We start from the raw sequence: 21,968 nt of genomic DNA on the forward strand, positions 1-21,968 counted from the left end.
GCTAGCAAGAAGAGAGCGGCTTGGGGTTGCCAACAGGCCTTCGTATGCAAGAACTTGTACTAGAAGATAAGGAAGGTTATAGGAAGTGCAGACAGCTAATCAGACACCTAGTTTCGGTCTTTCATATAATTTTCAGTGTTTATGTCCACAGGGTTGGGTTTTTTTATTGCTTCCACGAAGCTCATCTCGACAATTTTTTTCACGAAGCTCATCTCGACAACTTTTTTTTTTTTTTTTTAAATGGAAGTTAAATTAGCCCCAAAACACATTTTGTCTAAAGTTTACATATTATGTCATTTGATTTTTTTTTTAACTTTATCCTAATATTTAAGATTATCTCCCGTGAGGCTATGCTGATGCTCCAGAAGTTAGTGGAAAGAGTGGTGATGAATTGGAGATAAGAAAATAAATAGCTCAGTGTAATCTGCCAATTAGTTTCCTCATCAACACACTGAGTGCAGAAAGCAACATATTCTTGTCCCAGTCCGAGACAAGCAATACATAGTTACATGTAAACAAAATTACAAAATTGTGCTAATATATTTATTTCAAAATTACACAAAAATAAATTCACACTTACATGTGTTGTAGTTATAAATATTCCAAACTTAATAAAGTAAGCTACACTTTCATCAGGTACACCAACCACAAATGCTGATCTAAAAGGGCACCAAAGGGATACGGTCAACTGTGACTTGTGTTGTGGCAGCAGGCCAGAGACCCTGGGGCACATCCTCCAGCAGTACCCAGGAACCCCAGATGCATGTTTGGCAAGGCAAAATGGCCTTTTGAAAAAATGTCTCCTCCCTTCAGCAGCATAGGTACCACACCAGTCATAAGCCAGCAGTGCCTAATGTTGCTGGTGTTAGGTACCCTGACATCATCTACTGGAGAGGAAAACAGTCATGTGATCAATTTCCAGGTTGTGGTGGATGCGATGGCTGGCAGCCTGGACGTCACACATGCCCGTAAAGTGATGAATTACAACTCGCCCAATATGGAGGTCCTTACTAGTAACCCTCCAGTCTTCTCGTCCTTCATAATAAGCTGAAGGGGCATCCTAGGCCTTCCTTCCATGAACACATGGGCCAGTCTTGGACTACCAAAATCAACTCTCATGCATTAGAGGAAGGTGTGAGGACCTACCAGTGTCACTGCCAGATCTCAGGAGTGAGAGTGAGGCAAGGGCAATGGGTGCCTGCTCAGTGTAGGGTGAGAGTTGCTCTATGCTAGTGATCAGCCAAAATGCAAAGACAATCACCAACTTCTAAATTTGTCCAAATTTTTTTTATATATGGTATGATATATGTACCTGCTTGTACTCAATGAGATGTGCTGGATACCATCATGGCTGAATTGATTATGTGACTGATGATTTGGCTTCCATGTTTTTCTATATGTTTCTAATAAAGATGCTTAATGAGGTAAAGGCAATCTGGCTGGAGATTCCCCATGGCCTTTCCAGCTTGCAGGGTATATGGGGATGTTGGTAACTTTCTTCTAAATCACACTTTGGTGTAATCACAGCCTGAAAATTTCAGTACATTAGAGTTGCACAATTAAATTCAACCTAAGTTCCCAAAACTAACCGCTCAGCTCTCATAATCATTGCACATGTGGTGCAACACCCAGCAGTGGTGACAGTGGGGCTAAGCTGCACAGAATAGTCTGAATTGAGTTATGGCACAGTGGCCACCTTGCTCATCACACTCAACTAAGCTGGACACAGGAACCTCCCAACCAAGGCTGGAGGCTGCCTCCACCAGCACCAGCTGGTGTCCTAGGCCTGCCTCCAGCCAGGACATATTGTCTGGTGATCCGCCCCTTCTCTCGAAGGCTACCCTTCAAGAACATAGCTGTCCCTTCTCTCAGACCTTCCCAGGGGAAACAGACCCCTAGAGCAAGCTTGTGCTGCTTTCCACCACTGCCACCCCACACTGGTCCACCTTCGCAAGTCTTTTTGTCATCATCGCTCTCTACGATCAGCCTCTACACACTTACAATAATTATCTCAGAGTACTATGAAGATTGCTTTTCAATTACAAGCAAAGTAATTTGCCCTAATATCTCATCACAATGTGACTTGATCATAATTAAATGCTTGACTTAAGGGATAGTAAATGATTTAATAGTTTATAAGAAGGATATAAGAGCAAAATTCAAAGAAAATACTAGATCTGCATGTAAATCCACATTTTGTATTACAAAATGTACTAAGCAGGAAGTACCTTGTGTCATGAAAAGCATGTGACTTTAATACATGAAGAAACCTGCAGGTATTTGTTTTAACCCTTAAAATTTAATAGTAGCCAAGTTTTTCTTTTAATGTAAAGTTCATTTCAAGCTTCTAAGATTTAAGAGAAACAGACATACACACACAATAAGAAATTCATCAATTGGAGGGTTCGCTATGATCTGGAAATACTGCCAGATTCACCAGCTGACTAAATTTTACTCAGAAAATGGTCAGCTTGAAAAAAAATCTTTATGTCATTCATGAGTTATCAAACTAGTAAAATATTAGGGACATTTTTAGCTACCATCATCTAGCAGACAGCAAGAAATATGGCAAAACAAGCTAAATACTCTGCACATTATCTTGGGTCTGGGATATATCACCACCTTGGGACAAATGCTATTTTTTCCTCTCCCTCTGACCTATGACATTTAAGTTATATGGTTAACATACCCGCATATAAATCCTGTTACATATGGAAGAAACAACCATGTTTTGATGCCAAACCCTAGCTGGACACTGGTGAAGGTTGTTTGTTGAAATCGTGTCTCCTAACATCTTCCCTGCGTTGCTGCTTGTCTATTCACATCCCATCTCCCAATATCTTCCCTGAATTGCCGCTTCCTTCTTTGGAAATACATCCTATCCTTTCACACCTTGGTTCTTCTTTCATATGTTTGTGCAATCAACCACAACCCATGTATAAACTGTATAAACTGGGGTTTTACAACAGCCCTACAAACTCATATCTCCTACTTTGGGATTATTGGGTGTTTTAAAGAAGTCAGCGTGCCTGATATCGGCCAGTCCTTTCGTCTGTGAAGTTTTTGCTGTCACAACATTGTCAGCACAAATAATACTTGCTCAACTCTGAGGGATTTGCCAGAAACCAATGGAAAACATTTCAAACTAAGTATGTAGCAGGAGACTAGAAATGAATGTGAAAACACTGATACCTATTTGTGAGTATTTAGCTTACAATAACAGTTCTGTAGAATGTGCATCACCAGATCATGTGGATAAAGTTAGCATAAACACTTAAAATCAATGCTTTGTAACATATAAGTACAATGCATCAAGTTTTAGAATGTGCTTCTCCATAGCACTGTGGAAGCACTGACCAACCCCTACATTAAAACCAGTGATCACCAGCAACTCAACCTATAGCGAACACTCCAATTGAGATATAAGTTGGTGATTCATAAATAGAAAATCTTATACTAATGAAATTCTTTGAAATTTAAATACAGGTATTGAGAAGAATGTAATTTCATATACTTACTAACCTGAGGTATAAGGCCTGCTGCATCCATGACTCTTGTACTCCAATCTCCACAGCAGGTGCAACAGCTCCATCTGTGAGGGTTAATCTTATTCAGAGGCTGTACAACAATAATTTCCCAACACACACAAAAAACTAACTGCTCAGCTCTCATAATCATTGCACATGTGGTGCAACACCCAGCAGTGGTGACAGTGAGGCTCAGCTGCACAGAATAGTCTGAATTGAGTTATGGCACAGTGGCCACCTTGCTCATCACACTCAACTAAGCCGGACACAGGAACCTCCCAACCAAGGCTGGAGGCTGCCTCCACCAGCACCAGCTGGTGTCCTAGGCCTGCCTCCAACCAGGACAGATTGTCTGGTGATCCGCCCCTTCTCTCAAAGGCTGCCCTTCAAGAGCATGGCTGTCCCTTCTCTCAGACCTTCCCAGGGGAAACAGACCCCTAGAGCAAGCTTGTGCTGCTTTCCACCACTGCCACCCCACACTGGTCCACCTTCGCAAGTCTTTTTGTCATCATCGCTCTCTACTATCAGCCTCTGGACTCAATTATCTGAGATATAACAAGTACTTTCAAATTTGACTAATTGACTTCAATGTCATCAATGATACTTCAATAAGATGAAAACATGATGCATGAAGAAGTCCAGTCAGCAAAATTTGTATTTTCAACATTCATCAGTTCATGTGGAGTAAACTAAACCAACTCATAAGTTACATGAGGTGAGACTAAAAGTAAAACTAGATATGTTTATACACAAAAGCCCACATTCACCATAAAGATGTGGCACGTGTTATAGTAAAGACAAACACCAATCAGTGTGTATCACAAGCTATGTTGTAAGTTATGAGCAGAGCATAACTGTCTACCATAAGCTTCTGCCACATATAATGATTATTCTCAAATTATAAAAGATGAAGTAAAAAGCTGATGTATGTAATATGTTACAGGTTTTTATATATATTTCCTGTATTTAAAGATATTTAAGGAAGGGACACTGGTCAAGATAGCAATCCATACCTTGAATATGCTAAATACAATCACACTGAAGCCCTTCCTTGTAATCAAACACTGGAGTTTTAGGATGGTGAGAAATATAATGCAAGGAAAAGCTTGAAAATAATGACTGGGAAGTTTTCCTTTCACCAAATCAAACACTATTTCATACATAATACTCAACCATCCTGTAATTCACAAAAACCAAGATACAGAAACAGCACACAAGAACAATATTTGGAAATTTACATTGGATAATGACAAAATGAAAGAAAAATATTTTTTTTTTTATATGCCTGACAAGGCTACAAATCCTACATGAAATTTCCACTCCCTTAGTGCCCTCCAGTACATCCAAATGCTCCCACAAGGCTAACTGAATGAAGGCATGGTCCCCTTACTTGTTTAACTGTATAAAAAGCATTTCTATGTACCAAAGACTTATTTGATATGTTATGCCACTAAGTTTATTCAATACATCATTTCTGGGTAGATCATTCCTTTGCGGGATATCTTGTGAGGCAGCCAGCTAATGTTAGTCAGTCCGAGACAGGGTCAACTCAGGCTTGGCAAGCCATAGATATGACACATGCACAAAGCTCATGACTGCTTTTCTAAGTTATGATCAAAATGCACAATTTTCTCTCATTATGACAAGGTTCATAGCAATGACTTGCCAAGAATGTTTGATAAATATGGGCTCAGATGTATTATAAAAACTTTATGCATCCTGTATTTACAAAACCATGAAGTAATCAGGACAATTTCTCCATAATGGTGTATTGAGATGGATGACATATTCCCTGAGCATTGATCCCAATCATCTCTCCACTCAAAATAGTAGTCATGAGTAATACAAAACAATATGTACCATGATTATTTTTATCCTCTTAACATGATAATTTGTGACTATAATAATAGAACCAGTACAAATATATATTTCAACCAGTAAGATTCAACAGCATTTGAGGACTTGTATGGCTGGACTTACTAACTTGAGGTGTAAGGCCTACTGCATTCACAACTCTTGTACTCCAGTCTCCACAGCAGGTGCAGCAGCTCCATCTGTGAGGGTTAATCTTATTCAGATGCTGTACAACAATAATTTCCCAACACACACAAAAAACTAACCGCTCAGCTCTCATAATCATTGCACATGTGGTGCAACACCCAGCAGTGGTGACAGTGGGGCTCAGCTGCACAGAATAGTCTGAATTGAGTTATGGCACAGTGGCCACCTTGCTCATCACACTCAACTAAGCTGGACACAGGAACCTCCCAACCAAGGCTGGAGGCTGCCTCCACCAGCACCAGCTGGTGTCCTAGGCCTGCCTCCAACCAGGACATATTGTCTGGTGATCCGCCCCTTCTCTCGAAGGCTGCCCTTCAAGAGCATAGCTGTCCCTTCTCTCAGACCTTCCCAGGGGAAACAGACCCCTAGAGCAAGCTTGTGCTGCTTTCCACCACTGCCACCCCACACTGGTCCACCTTCGCAAGTCTTTTTGTCATCATCGCTCTATTTGAGCATTTGCAAAAAGGAATGAAAATGTTAAAGGCTAAAGGATAAGGCATATAAACAGGGGAAAAAGGACTCTCTTTAACCATGATCATCCCATTGAATGACTTACATGAAAATATATTCACATAGATATATAGACTGCTCTCTCATCAAAAAATTGTTTTTACTGTGAAATGAAAACAACAAAGGAAAAAAACTTGCCTTTCCAATGACTGACTTTCACTGTGCATCTCTCTTTACAGCACATCACCTGTAATGAAATACTGGCTTAGAACAGGCAATTGTTTTCACTGTTGTCTGGGGATAAAATGTCCTCAGCTGGTGTTGCATGATTAAAAATCATTACGGTCATTGTAAGTGGAAGATATCATCATATAAATTAAGCAGACCTATAAAGCACAAGGCAAGACACATTCTATTCTTCACAATAATGTGAATGATGCATTAATATATTAATATATTAATAAATTCAGTTCAGAACAAAAAATCTTGAAATTAACATGCAGACTTGCAAATTCCAATAGTTTTATAGCCAAAGACAGGTAATATCTCATACTTACATTTAAAGGAACTTGAAAAATCACTCCACTCTTGCTGTTTGCCAGACATCATAATTCTGTGAAGTAAGTGCAGGATTAACAACACACATTTTCCTTATTTGCAAGGCAAGGCAAGTGAATGAGAAAAAAATCACTAGGATCATAATAAGGTGTAAGTTATCATCATATAAAATCATGTATTTTGGAAGAGAAAACAAAGACATTACATTTGATAACATGCAAACACACACAAAACATCAAGTACAACAATAATTCTAATGGTAAAATTGACAATGAGGAAAACCTTACCTAAGTGAAAATGGTGCAATCTGGATGTTCACTGCAATGCTGGATGGCACACTCCTGCAAATGTAGTAAATGCATGAATGCCATGTTGTTTTCTGCAATGCATATGAATCAGCACATGTTGCACAGTTGGAAGTGCATGATAAGTAATCATCATGTGTTGTCAAAAATTGGTGTATGTGCTCATAAAGAATCCCTGCGCAGACTACAGCTCTCTACAATGAAAATGTTAAAGGTTAAAGGATAAGGCATATAAACAGGAGAAAAAGGACTCTCTTTAACCATGATCATCCTATTGAATGACTTATATGCAAATATATTCACATAAATATATAGACTGTTCTCTCATCAAACAATTGTTTTCACTGTGAAGTGAAAACAACAAAGGAAGAAAACTTGCCTTTCCAATGACTGACTTTCACTGCACATCTCTCTTTACAGCACATCACCTGTAATGAAATACTGGCTTAGAACAGGCAATTGTTTTCACTGTTGTCTGGGGATAAAATGTCCTCAGCTGGTGTTGCATGATTAAAAATCATTACGGTCATTGTAAGTGGAAGATATCATCATATAAATTAAGCAGACCTATAAAGCACAAGGCAAGACACATTCTATTCTTCACAATAATGTGAATGATGCATTAATATATTAATATATTAATAAATTCAGTTCAGAACAAAAAATCTTGAAATTAACATGCAGACTTGCAAATTCCAATAGTTTTATAGCCAAAGACAGGTAATATCTCATACTTACATTTAAAGGAACTTGAAAAATCACTCCACTCTTGCTGTTTGCCAGACATCATAATTCTGTGAAGTAAGTGCAGGATTAACAACACACATTTTCCTTATTTGCAAGGCAAGGCAAGTGAATGAGAAAAAAATCACTAGGATCATAATAAGGTGTAAGTTATCATCATATAAAATCATGTATTTTGGAAGAGAAAACAAAGACATTACATTTGATAACATGCAAACACACACAAAACATCAAGTACAACAATAATTCTAATGGTAAAATTGACAATGAGGAAAACCTTACCTAAGTGAAAATGGTGCAATCTGGATGTTCACTGCAATGCTGGATGGCACACTCCTGCAAATGTAGTAAATGCATGAATGCCATGTTGTTTTCTGCAATGCATATGAATCAGCACATGTTGCACAGTTGGAAGTGCATGATAAGTAATCATCATGTGTTGTCAAAAATTGGTGTATGTGCTCATAAAGAATCCCTGCGCAGACTACAGCTCTCTACAATGAAAATGTTAAAGGTTAAAGGATAAGGCATATAAACAGGGGAAAAAGGACTCTCTTTAACCATGATCATCCTATTGAATGACTTATATGCAAATATATTCACATAAATATATAGACTGTTCTCTCATCAAACAATTGTTTTCACTGTGAAGTGAAAACAACAAAGGAAGAAAACTTGCCTTTCCAATGACTGACTTTCACTGCACATCTCTCTTTACAGCACATCACCTGTAATGAAATACTGGCTTAGAACAGGCAATTGTTTTCACTGTTGTCTGGGGATAAAATGTCCTCAGCTGGTGTTGCATGATTAAAAATCATTACGGTCATTGTAAGTGGAAGATATCATCATATAAATTAAGCAGACCTATAAAGCACAAGGCAAGACACATTCTATTCTTCACAATAATGTGGATGATGCCACTGTATTAATAAATTCAGTTCAGAACAAAAAATCTTGAAATTAACATACAGACTTGCAAATTCCAATAGTTTTATAGCCAAAGACGGTTAATATCTCGTACTTACATTTATAGGAACTTGAAAATCACTTCACTCTTGCTGTATGTCAGACGTCATAATTCTGTGGAAGTAAGTGCAGGATTAACAACACACATTTTCCTTATTTGCAAGGCAAAGCAAGTGAATAAGAAAAAATCACTAGGATCATAATAAGGTGTAAATTATCATCATATAAAAATAATAATAAAAAAAAGTACTGTAAGGAAATCATAACTTATAATACACGTCACTTGCTGGCAGACGCAACAAAGCAAAACCAAGAAAATGATAAATACATCACTTCTTTGAACAAAGTTGTAGATGACATACAAGTAATGTACAGGCATGTAACAACCCACAGCAACATTCCACCATCTTACCTTACGGCCAGGTTTGAGGCGCATGATCCTCAGGGCATCCGGCACCACCTTCCTTGCAGACTTGTCGTAGGGAGGAGGCACACCCTCAAAACTCTTCAGGCGCTTGAGAGCCTCCTCACCACGCTTGGTCTTGTAAGGCAGCATTCCTGTCCGCAAAAGAAATCATGTTAACAACACACATTTTCCTTATTTGTAAGGCAAGGCATTAACAGTCCTCAGTTGGTAGTGCATGAGAAAAAATCACTAGGATCATAAGGTGTAAGTCATCATACAAAATTATGTATATGGAAGAGAAAAAAAAGACATTACATTTGATAACACACACACACACACACACACACCACAATCACCATGTTAATCTCAAAGGGGAAGGTACATAATGAAATCTTCACACTCCTTACTTAAGTAACAAGGATATGGCCTTGTGATTAATGACTGGAATAACAGTCAACCAATAAGGGTTTCTAAGCAGTAGTCTGTTGAGGAAGGAAGGAGGGAGAGGAAAAGTTACTTTCACAAGAATCTCTCAAAGCGACTTTATGATTACTTGCACACAAAACAACCCAGACAACACCAAGTCTTCAATATGAAGTTACTAAAAAACAGAAGCCTAATTAAATGTAACATATGATGAGCATGTGACAGTGATTCCACAAACATCATTACAAGCTGATGCGTGTAATGGAAGAATGGTTGTGATAAGGTGATGCAACGAGGCAGGTACACTGTGCACACTCACCCCTGACACACCGCTGGAAGATCTTGGCTGGGGCACGGAAATGGAATGGGCCTCGCTTGGGGTTGACATTGCAACGCTTGCGCAAGAAGGACAGGTACTTCAGCTTGTTGCGGTAGAAGGAGCCAGAGATGTTGATTTTCTCACATCTAAGCAGAGGAAATTGGGGATCATCATTACTCAACAGTATTGTACTTTTGCCTGGAGGCAGAGAGTACAGCCCAACAAAAATAATGGCCAGAAAGTAACAGGTTACAAACTTAAACAAATCAATGAAACAAGAAAATTAGGATAAGTCAAAGACTGACATGAGAATAAGTGCAACCACCACAAAATATGCATAAACATTAGGAATACACGGCACACCAGTGCACACAGCTGTACAGAGGGGTGTATAATATACGCAAATATTGACTGATTTAAATAAAGGCACTATAACATTACAGTCATATGGCACCACTGCAAAATGTTATAAGCCCCTAAGATGGTAAGTCAAAATACTTACAAACACAAGCACAAACACACACACACACACACACACCTTATACATTCTATTCTTCACAATAATGTGGATGATGCCACTGTATTAATAAATTCAGTTCAGAACAAAAATCTTGAAATTAACATACAGACTTGCAAATTCCAATAGTTTTATAGCCAAAGACTGTTAATATCTCGTACTTACATTTATAGGAACTTGAAAATCACTTCACTCTTGCTGTATGTCAGACGTCATAATTCTGTGGAAGTAAGTGCAGGATTAACAACACACATTTTCCTTATTTGCAAGGCAAAGCAAGTGAATGAGAAAAAATCACTAGGATCATAATAAGGTGTAAATTATCATCATATAAAATCATGTATTTTGGAAGAAAAAACAAAGACATTACATTTTATATGCAAACACACACAAAACATCAAGTACAACAATAATTCTAATGGTAAAATTGACAATGAGGAAAACCTTACCTAAGTGAAAATGGTGCAATCTGGATGTTCACTGCACTGCTGGAAGGCACACTCCTGCTCTTCATAATGATATGAAACACTCATTCTAAAAGCATTTTTCTAAGGTATTCAAGATAGTAGAATTACAGCAAAACTATCAATTAACAATTAATGTAAAAAAAAAAAAAAAAAAAAAAAAAAAAAAAAAAAAAAAAAAAAATCAATAAGAAGTGCAAGTGCAACATTAGCAATCAGTGGCCTAACAATGCTGTAAGACAAAAATGTGTGACAGGTGAAACAAACAGCAAGGCTTATGGTGTCTGAAGGAAAGACAAACACCACTCCAGTGATGACATTTATTGACTTCCAACACCATAGGAGACCATGACCTTGGTGTACAGCTCCACTCTCTTGGACACCTTATTAAGAGCCTGCCTCCTCAATTTCTGAAAGCAAGTTACTTGCATCAGAATGCTTACTTAATGAACCACTAAACAGCAAAACCATAATAAATAGAAGAAAACTTGGTATTATTCATAAAATTGCATAGAGAAAGAAAACTTGGTATCTGTGTTTGCAGTAAATTTACTCATTCATAAAATTGCCAAAACAAACATTCAAGAGAAAATCACATCAGACGTCTGTGTTTGCCAAAAACTTATTAAACCACAAAAACCAACATGAAGGAAGGAAATGTTAAATTCATCTTTGTGTGTGTGTGAGAGAGAGAGAGAGAGAGAGAGAGAGAGAGAGAGAGAGAGAGAGAGAGAGAGAGAGAGAGAGAGAGAGAGAGAGAGAGAGAGAGAGAGAGAGAGAGAGAGAATTGATGTTCATATTCAGGAACTATTTAATCATAAATGAGAAAAATATAAAAATAGATAAATTTGAAATTGCAAACCTATACAAAAGTGGCACTTCATCTTACCTTATCTGTTAACCTCTTCTTGTGAAGTACAGCTTGCTTGAGCTTCCTGCGGGTCTCAAGAGTGGCCACCACACTCTTGTACTTCCAGCCCACCTCATGGGACAGGCGGCCAAGGAAGCAGTACTGGAAAGGTAATGCTCATGTAAGCGTGAAGGGAAAGGACTGAGTCGAGACAAAAAAAAACATACATACATGGAAAAAATAAAATAAAATAAAAAAATAAACAAAAAATTAATAAATAAAAAATAAAAAAATAAATAAAATAAAATAGCCCAAGTCTCATCAGGGTGTGCCATCACACACACCAGACTTGTGGTAATAAAGGCAGCACAACCTACAAGTACTGTAAGGAAATCATAACTTATAATACACGTCACTTGCTGGCAGACACAACAAAGCAAAACCAAGAAAATGATAAATACATCACTTCTTTGAACAAAGTTGTAGATGACATACAAGTAATGTACAGGCATGTAACAACCCACAGCAACATTCCACCATCTTACCTTACGGCCAGGTTTGAGGCGCATGATCCTCAGGGCATCCGGCACCACCTTCCTTGCAGACTTGTCGTAGGGAGGAGGCACACCCTCAAAACTCTTCAGGCGCTTGAGAGCCTCCTCACCACGCTTGGTCTTGTAAGGCAGCATTCCTGTCCGCAAAAGAAATCATGTTAACAACACACATTTTCCTTATTTGTAAGGCAAGGCATTAACAGTCCTCAGTTGGTAGTGCATGAGAAAAAATCACTAGGATCATAAGGTGTAAGTCATCATACAAAATTATGTATATGGAAGAGAAAAAAAAGACATTACATTTGATAACACACACACACACACACACACACACACACACACACACACACACACACACACACACCACAATCACCATGTTAATCTCAAAGGGGAAGGTACATAATGAAATCTTCACACTCCTTACTTAAGTAACAAGGATATGGCCTTGTGATTAATGACTGGAATAACAGTCAACCAATAAGGGTTTCTAAGCAGTAGTCTGTTGAGGAAGGAAGGAGGGAGAGGAAAAGTTACTTTCACAAGAATCTCTGAAAGTGACTTTATGATTACTTGCACACAAAACAACCCAGACAACACCAAGTCTTCAATATGAAGTTACTAAAAAACAGAAGCCTAATTAAATGTAACATATGATGAGCATGTGACAGTGATTCCACAAACATCATTACAAGCTGATGCGTGTAATGGAAGAATGGTTGTGATAAGGTGATGCAACGAGGCAGGTACACTGTACACACTCACCCCTGACACACCGCTGGAAGATCTTGGCTGGGGCACGGAAATGGAATGGGCCTCGCTTGGGGTTGACATTGCAACGCTTGCGCAAGAAGGACAGGTACTTCAGCTTGTTGCGGTAGAAGGAGCCAGAGATGTTGATTTTCTCACATCTAAGCAGAGGAAATTGGGGATCATCATTACTCAACAGTATTGTACTTTTGCCTGGAGGCAGAGAGTACAGCCCAACAAAAATAATGGCCAGAAAGTAACAGGTTACAAACTTAAACAAATCAATGAAACAAGAAAATTAGGATAAGTCAAAGACTGACATGAGAATAAGTGCAACCACCACAAAATATGCATAAACATTAGGAATACACGGCACACCAGTGCACACAGCTGTACAGAGGGGTGTATAATATACGCAAATATTGACTGATTTAAATAAAGGCACTATAACATTACAGTCATATGGCACCACTGCAAAATGTTATAAGCCCCTAAGATGGTAAGTCAAAATACTTACAAACACACACACACACACACCTTATGTTAAAAACCTCAAAATCCATTAAAAAAAAAAAAAAAAAAAAAAAAAAAAAAAAAAAAAAAAAAAAAAAAAAGAGGGGGGGGATTAATCAGTAAAAGGTAAATTCACTAGAAATTAAGAGGGCTGGTATTTCAAGGTATTAATTTAAAGTGATGGGATAGTGACCCCACTGTATAGAGAGACAAATACAAATATAATAAAACATGGGTGTTGCAAACACTAAAATAATAATGTGTTGAAAAAAACATACTGGTCAATAATTTCTTTACATTTCCCACTCACCTGACCACTACCACACGCTGGCCTGCTAACGTAGTCTTGGCAACAATGGCGGCCAGGCGCCCCAGCAGGTGCCCGGCGCCATCTATCAATATTGGCTGTAGGTTCAGAAAAAAAAAAAAAAAAAAAAAAAAAAAAATATTAAGTGAGAGTTAAAGGCATACTAACCTCCTAAATTGCCTTATGGCTACACTGTGTGTAAGTTACTTATAAACTGAAATGAGCTAAAGATATAAAAGGCCAAACAGGATCACAGGCTCAACAACTATGAACCAAAACAGCAAACAGTCAAACATGACGATGACCTAATCATCTTTAAGCTGAAATACAAGCAGCCAATGAGACCACTCCATCAACAGATTATAACAAGTGTTTTGAGAACAGACTATTGCCATGGTGTTACAAGTTACACTACTATTCATGTGTTATTTTTCTGCTTTTCCTGTGCCTGCTACCAAGTCAGGAAGGACGCAGACAGTCCCTGGCAAGAGGACGAGGGACTCCGTCACAGTGTTGATGACTGGAATGTATTAGAGCAGCACACGATGACTGACCTAGCGAGGACGTCTGGCAGCTCAACCCTCCTTCTTTATTGTCTATTATTTCAATAATATTTTCCCATGTAATACTTCTTAGCAATGTTAGTTACTATGAATAATCCCTTTCACACTGAAAATGACGAGTAATGTGTCCATTACTGGTGGCACTGAAGCAAATTATTTAACTTTCCTTTATTTCTAATGGGAAAAGCCAAGTTCAGCATATGAATTATCTGCTTGAATGAATTATGTTCTGTGCTGAGAGGTTCTGCTGCATTTGTTTGCTAACAGCACAGGGTGGGAGTGAGGTGCTCTGCAGCACACACACAATTTGGATATTTTCTGCCTTGTGTTGCTGAGCTTAAATGAACAAGACTCCAAAAGACTTCCAAAAGCTTCAAGACCTTGCTACTCCAGTGTTCTTATCAGGAGTAACCATGACTAGTACACTTTGGAAGAGTCCTGTTCAAGTAGTGATGTTTACCTGTATAATGTATGAAGCATATTACAAAGCCTGGGATGAGCAAGTGGCTCTGGAGGCAAGATCTGCTGATATTTATTTGATCAGCTAAAGACACAGAGTTGAAAAATGTTGCCATCTGTTTTAGCAGTGACAGAGGCTACTGCTTTGTCTGGGCCAACCACTTCCAGTCCACAAGTACTGTTTTCTTCAGCAAACACCACAAAGCTGCAATACATCTTTTGTGCAATACAGCTTCTTTTGTACTGCTTTACAGTGCTACAGTCCTCCACAAGACCACACTCAGGATACATTCACTGTAGAAAACTGTCACAAGTAAGATAGTGTCTTGTGTAACTGCACCTATACAGTTTTCCCCTCTGCTTGGTATGGCCGAGCAGTCACTACACAGCAACACTGATCAGGTGACACCACCTTGTGCTGCTGACTGCAACAGCTCACGTTACAAGAAACCTAACTGACATGCTGGCAGCAGTGTGAATAGAACTTTGCAGTTTCTCATGCAACACAGCCAACTTCAGCAAAAACAGCATGTGTGACTGCATCTTAAACCTCCAAGCCAAAGCAAACCAGGCCAACACATCTTTTAGCTGAAAATTAAAGTGCCCTCAACATTATCAACCCATCTTGATACAGGTCATTTTAATTGTAGCTCTAATCCACAGAAAGGAGGAATATTGTTCTAATTTATGTATATGTTACCTTTTAGGTCACAGCAACCTACCAAGAAAGGAATCCTGAGGTTACTTTGTATGTACTCTCGGCCCACCACAGATTACCACAGCAACCACAAGCAGCGGGAGCTAACTTAAGACTTAGTGGGTACATTGGAGTCTAGATTGGATAAAGTTTGGGGAGAGAGAGAGAGAGAGAGAGAGAGAGAGAGAGAGAGAGAGAGAGAGAGAGAGAGAGAGAGAGAGAGAGAGAGAGAGAGAGAGAATCACAAATTATAGGGTACAGACACCACACGCGGTCAGCAGACAAGACAGCACTGAAGCAGCCCGTCAGGAGCCACAGTTTCCCCCCCCCCTCACCCTCCGCCCGGCAGACTGCAGCGATCGATGAAAATTTTAAGAGTATAGTTTGTAAATAATGAAAGTATTTATTTGATCACGGGTATCGCCACGGTCTTCACTACGAACCACTACCTGTCTTGGTGCTAACACTGAAACAGGCGTGCCACAAACATGATCTACACTACACTACAGCATCACGCCCGGCACAGCGCCACTTGAATCACTCTGCCGTGGACCCGCACTCGTCCCTTCCCGCACCTAGGAATATGCACATTCACCACATACTTGATAAATAGCGGCGAGGCATTCCGACGCCTTTGAACGCTGGTTTCACCCTATGTGGCAGTGACATGGCGGTGCTTAGTGCCTATACTGGCGGTAACTAACCCTGCACTGCTACACCACCCGTCCCCGACACTCGTGAACCAGGCAATTAACCATCTGGGCCACAGGAGTCGTAAAGCACTACAACACTGGGTAGTCAACATGTGCACCTCCTGAACACGCTGACCGCCTCACTTATTTCACCCCTGAATGCACTCTATTAGCACTCCCAGTTCCGCTTTGATCCACTCTATTGAGGGAGTGTGACCTCATGTATCACTCAGATGCCCCAAACGGCGAGCATCGGGTTAAAACATGGGTAAATACAAGGAAATACTCGCGCTCACCTTTGCACTGAAGCCAGGCATGTTGCGGAGAGGCCGAAGGGACAATATGGCGGCCGCTCGCACACTTAACGAGAATTTTGAGTAGCGGAAAATATATACCTACCCCTAGGAAATATGCTAGAAAGAAGAATATTGAATGTTAGTATCTATTATTGCAAAATTATGTTTTCATTATTGTGACAGATATCAATTTACTTGTGTTTCTTGACAAAAAAAATGTTAGTTGAAAAATATTTACCTTCACTTGGGATAGATGCTGGTAAAAGTAAATAATAATATAATAACAGAGATTTCTCAAATCAATGTTGTTTTCTAAATACTAATGAACAATCGTTTCAATATACATATAGTTATTTCTAGTTTTCTTTGAATTAAATAAATTGTAAACAAATATTCATAGAAAACGAGCTTTTTTTAACATACACTTAAATAACCTCATATACCTTAAACCACGCCGATAAGATATATTATCATCATTTAAGCCATGTAATTTTCGCCATTGTGAAGTCATAACAATGACTCAGAGCACACATAAGAATAGTAAGATTCCGCTCTGGTAATTCAAGGGATTTAAATAGTTATTTTCTTCCTCACGTGGTCGGAGGCTACAGGTTCAGGCAGACAGACAGACGTACAGACACACCTTCCTACTCCAAGTGACAGGATGGGCGGCGGAAAGAAAGGTGGAGGCAAGGGTGACAAGGGCGGCGCGAAGGGTGGCGGCAAGGGCGAGTCTGGGGGCGCCAAGGGAGGAGCAGAAGGAGGCAAGGAGAAGAAAGGAGGCACGTCTGTTAAAGTGAGTTGATTCGTGATTCATTAGGTAGTGTCCAGCATGCTTGGTGCTTGTATAGATAGTAGTGATGTCCCATGAAGATTGTTTGTGTGTCCTCTTCATCTGTGATTGGATGGGTCATGTGGGTGGTGGGCAGGGGATAATGCTCTGCTTCAAATACCGTTTGATGCCAGGCTGCCACACTTGACAGAATCCAGATTGTAGAAATACATGTTTGGCAGCAAAAACTAACCCTACAAGCACATGCAGTTTTTCTTTTTTTTTTCTTTTATGGGTGAACAATATCTTGCAAATTTCTTTCTAAACATTTTATGACAGGTTTCAAAATGTATTGTATTAATCTGAAAACTGTTTCTTGGTAAAATCCCATGTTTCTTTCACAAACTGGCACTTGCAATTTCCTAACTGCCACATAATATCTCAGTGGCAACAATGAAGAGTATTCCTGTGGCCTCTGGTGATAAATTGCAACACTTGTATGATGATGAACCAAAATTGTTTCCCTTTCAGGTGCGTCACATTCTCTGTGAAAAGCAAAGCAAGGCTCTTGAGGCCCTGGAGAAGATCAAGGCTGGCCAGAAGTTCAATGAAGTAGCAGCCACATACTCCGAGGACAAGGCGCGCAGCGGGGTGAGGCTCAGCAGGCAGTGAGGGGTGGTCATGGCATTTCCATGGTGAAGGGGTGAAGGGTGAAGTGTGTGGTAGGTCAGAACACATTGATATCATACGGGCAACTGCTTTGAATAATGAGGTTCAGTATTATCGTAATTTCTTTTTCACTGTCTGCTCATCTCTATGTACAATAGAAATACATGCCACTAAGCTGTTCACAGGGTGGCTTGGGTGGGTCCAGAGTTAAGGTTGCTAGTTCAGTGACAGTTCTTCTGAGGCAGATCTTATAACTCACTCAATTTCCAGCTTCAGCCAAGACTTCTTAGATACTTACAGTTACATTTTGCATTACTAAAAGACTAGATACATTTTTCTCTAATAATTAAAAGGTCAACTTACTGTGAATGAACTCATCAGCCTTTCTCTCTCTCTCTCTCTTAGGGTGACCTGGGTTGGATGACCCGAGGCTCCATGGTTGGCCCCTTCCAGGATGCTGCCTTTGCCCTGCCTGTCTCTACCCTGGCCAGTCCCGTGTACACCGACCCGCCCGTCAAGACCAAGTTTGGCTACCACATCATAATGGTTGAGGGGAAGAAATGACCAGTGCTTCTCCGGGATCAAGTCTGCTGTCACCCTGTGCATTTTAATTCCTGCTGCTTCTCGTCCCAGTGGTGTGGCCTCGTGAAAGGTGTTCTGGCTGATTGTGGATGTTACTTTGTTATAACGATCTATGTGAGGATGAGCACTCTGTGGAATATTGGCCTGGTGTGGCTTGGGTGTTTATCATGTTTCCTTAATTATCTCATAACAGCAAATCTTCAGTACCTGCTGAACTGACACAGCTTTCCACCACAGTAATTTTAGTGAGAGATTTCACCCCTAGCAATCATGTGTACCTGCTGATCTACACATCAGTGTGGCTTTTTTTATGATTTGATGCTCAAGTTACCTGGCACTTGTGAAACTTCTCTCTTCTAGCAAAGGATTATATAATTGTAGAACTTGATTGTTTTCTTTTTTCATCCTCTAATATATTGTATGCTATTCCCTCTCCTGCTCAGAACAGCTTCCTCAAGGAAGTGGTTCTATTGAGCAGATGGCTTGATGCTGCAATGTTTCTTAAGAAAGAAACAAAAGGATAGAGGAATGAGAGGAATACTGCTGGAGTGGAAGAGGGACAGTCCTTACATGCAGGGAGAATACAAATGAAAGAGAATGAGAGAGGTTTTATAATGAGGCTACTAAATCCGATCTGGAGTTTTCTATTCTTAATTCTATCCAGCAGAAATCAATGATATGCACAAAATGGATGCTATTCACCTACGTATATTAGAGTCACATAAAAAATGTTTACTTGTAAACATTTTCTTTGGTGGTCACAATAAAAATGCATTATAATAATAATAATAATAATTATAATAATAACAATAATGTAAATATGATAATAATTCTGACTGAATTTTTTGAGTGAAGACACTGGCTAAATAAAATAAAGTACAATGAAATAAGATGAAGAAAAAAAAAAAAAAAAAAAACGCGCCTGGTGCGAGGGTGCTGCTTTCAATGCCCTTTTTTTCTTTTTTCTTTTTTTTGCAGCGAATGTGAACAGAAGTGATGACGATGGAAGTGCCAGCGACGGGACAGTAAGTCATTATTATTATTGTTATTATTAACATTATTATTATTATTATTATTATTATTATTAGACATTCTCATCTAGACATTCCGGTGCGTTTTTTTTTTTTCTTCTTCTTCTTCTTCTGATGGTGGTGCTTCTTCTTCTTCCTCTGATGGTGGTGCTTCTTCCTTCCTCTAGTGGTGGTTCTTCCTCCTCCTCCCTCTTCTTGGTGGTGCTGTTGCTTCTTGCTCTTGCTTCTTCCTCTGATTCTTCTTATTCTCCTTCCTTCTTCATGGTGTCTTCTTGCTCTCTTCTTCTGTTTTCTTCTTCTTCTTCTTGCTCTCTCTTCTTCTTGCTTCTTCTTCTTCTTCTAATTCTAATTCTTCTAATTCTAATTCTTCTAATTCTAATTCTTCTAATTCTAATTCTTCTAATTCTAATTTTAATTCTTCTAATTCTAATTCTTCTAATTCTAATTCTTCTAATTCTAATTCTAATTCTTCTAATTCTAATTCTAATTCTTTTAATTCTAATTCTTCTAATTCTAATTCTTCTACTTCTAATTCTTCTAATTCTAATTTTAATTCTTCTAATTCTAATTCTTCTAATTCTAATTCTTCTAATTCTAATTCTAATTCTTCTAATTCTAATTCTAATTCTTCTAATTCTAATTCTTTTAATTCTAAGGCTGCGTTTACACCAAGCGAATCGAATCGATTCAATTCATGGAGAATCATCCCAATTCATGATTCGTCATGATTCGATACGTTAAATTCAATGGAATCGTTTACACCAAGCGAATCGAGTCAATTCAAATCGTGGAGATTCATGGCGATTCAGAATCACTGATGCGCGCGGTCCCATTTTTTCATCAGTCAAGGCGAGTCAGCCAAGCAGGAAGCATCATGCATGCGGAACTCCTCATCAGTTTAGTGCAAGAACGACGTGCTATTTATGATCCTAGTGATCCTATGCACCGTAATCGTGATGTAATTGCTGCATTATGGACTGATATTGCTACAGAAATGAAATTGGTATTCTGCTTCTTGATGGAGGGTCCCATCAACTCAACCAACATCTTAAATTGTTCTGTGGTCATCCTAAAGAAGTCATAAAACTTCTCCGGATTATTGACCAAATCTGGGAACTCCCAGATTCAGGTCTTCTAGAATTTATTGGATGCACCCATATTCGTTGCCTCCGCCTCCGTCTACGCTTTCTCAGCCACAGCAACAATGCTATTTCTGCAACAGCAAAGACGTCCATACTCCTCGAAAGCTGCCTTGAATGATGTGTTAATCAGATTCAAAATGACTCGAGTCAAATGATTCTCCATGAATTGAATCGATTCGATTCGCTTGGTGTAAACGCAGCTTACGTAACTCTTCTAATTATAATTTTTCTAATTCTAATTCTTTCTCCTTTCTTCTGGTGGTGCTCCTTCTTCTTCTTCTTCTTCCTCTGATGGTGGTGCTTCTTCTTCTTCCTCTGATGGTGGTGCTTCTTCTTCTTCTTCTTCTTCTTCTTCCTCTGATGGTGGTGCTTCTTCTTCTTCTTCCTCTGATGGTGGTGCTTCTTCTTCTTCTTGCTCTGATGGTAGTGCTTCTTCTTCTTCTTCTTCTTCTTCTTCTTCTTCTTCTTGCTCTGATGGTGGTGCTTCTTCTTCTTCTTCCTCTGATGGTGGTGCTTCTTCTTCTTCTTCTTCTGATGGTGGTGCTTCTTCTTCCTTCCTCTAGTGGTGGTTCTTCTTCCTCCTCCCTCTTCTTCTTCTTCTGATGGTGGTGCTTCTTCTTCTTCTTCTTCTTCTTCTTCTGATGATGATGATGGTGGTGCTTCTTCTTCTTCTTCTTCTGATGGTGGTGCTTCTTCTTCTTTTTCTTCTGATGGTGGTGCTTCTTCTTCTTCTTCTTCTTCTTCTGATGGTGGAGCTTCTTCTTCTTCTTCTTCTTCTGATGGTGGTGCTTCTTCTTCTTCTTCTTCCTCTGACGGTGGTGCTTCTTCTTCTTCTTCCTCTGATGGTGGTGCTTCTTCTTCTTCTTCTTCCTCTGACGGTGGTGCTTCTTCTTCTTCTTCTTCTTCTTCCTCTGATGGTGGTGCTTCTTCTTCTTCTTCCTCTGATGGTGGTGCTTCTTCTTCTTCTTGCTCTGATGGTAGTGCTTCTTCTTCTTCTTCTTCTTCTTCTTCTTCTTCTTCTTCTTGCTCTGATGGTGGTGCTTCTTCTTCTTCTTCTTCTTCTTCTTCTTCTGATGGTGCTTCTTCTTCTTCTTCTTCTTCTTCTTCCTCTGATGGTGGTGCTTCTTCTTCTTCTTCTTCTTCCTCTGATGGTGGTGCTTCTTCTTCTTCTTCTTCTTCCTCTGATGGTGGTGCTTCTTCTTCTTCTTCTGATGATGATGATGGTGCTTCTTCTTCTTCTTCTTCTTCTTCTTCTTCTTCCTCTGATAGTGGTACTTCTTCTTCTTCTTCTTCTTCTTCTTCTTCTTCTTCTGATGGTGGTGCTTCTTCTTCTTCTTCTTCTTCTTCC

General features: G+C 39.3%; 2 protein-coding genes and 1 long non-coding RNA gene across 4 annotated transcripts; 1 reads left to right on the forward strand and 2 right to left on the reverse strand.

The window, feature by feature from the left end:
* Positions 1-529: 529 nt before the first annotated feature.
* Positions 530-8,772, reverse strand: LOC135091697 (uncharacterized). 2 transcript variants are annotated; one of them, XR_010262597.1, is made up of 11 exons: positions 8,674-8,772; positions 8,325-8,373; positions 7,928-7,981; positions 7,640-7,695; positions 7,281-7,329; positions 6,884-6,937; positions 6,596-6,651; positions 6,237-6,285; positions 5,512-5,581; positions 3,523-3,592; positions 530-1,528 (listed from the first exon to the last, which is right to left on the reverse strand). It is a non-coding gene; the product is annotated as an uncharacterized LOC135091697 (long non-coding RNA). The 2 variants fall into 2 exon arrangements; XR_010262598.1 differs by having other exon boundaries at positions 5,508-5,581.
* Positions 8,773-11,052: 2,280 nt separating this feature from the next.
* Positions 11,053-16,534, reverse strand: LOC135091696 (large ribosomal subunit protein uL13-like). The gene is made up of 6 exons (XM_063989572.1): positions 16,425-16,534; positions 13,721-13,815; positions 12,913-13,058; positions 12,142-12,287; positions 11,636-11,758; positions 11,053-11,156 (listed from the first exon to the last, which is right to left on the reverse strand). Exons 1-6 carry the CDS (start codon positions 16,443-16,445, stop codon positions 11,067-11,069), a joined length of 621 nt encoding a protein of 206 aa, XP_063845642.1. The 5' UTR covers positions 16,446-16,534; the 3' UTR covers positions 11,053-11,066.
* A 476-nt stretch (positions 16,535-17,010) lies between these two features.
* On the forward strand, positions 17,011-18,835 carry LOC135091695 (peptidyl-prolyl cis-trans isomerase NIMA-interacting 4-like). Its single transcript, XM_063989571.1, has 3 exons — positions 17,011-17,220; positions 17,728-17,847; positions 18,271-18,835. Exons 1-3 carry the CDS (start codon positions 17,089-17,091, stop codon positions 18,427-18,429), a joined length of 411 nt encoding a protein of 136 aa, XP_063845641.1. The 5' UTR covers positions 17,011-17,088; the 3' UTR covers positions 18,430-18,835.
* Positions 18,836-21,968: the final 3,133 nt, after the last annotated feature.

This window comes from Scylla paramamosain, chromosome 38, assembly GCF_035594125.1.
Source record: "Scylla paramamosain isolate STU-SP2022 chromosome 38, ASM3559412v1, whole genome shotgun sequence".
NCBI lineage: Eukaryota > Metazoa > Arthropoda > Malacostraca > Decapoda > Portunidae > Scylla > Scylla paramamosain.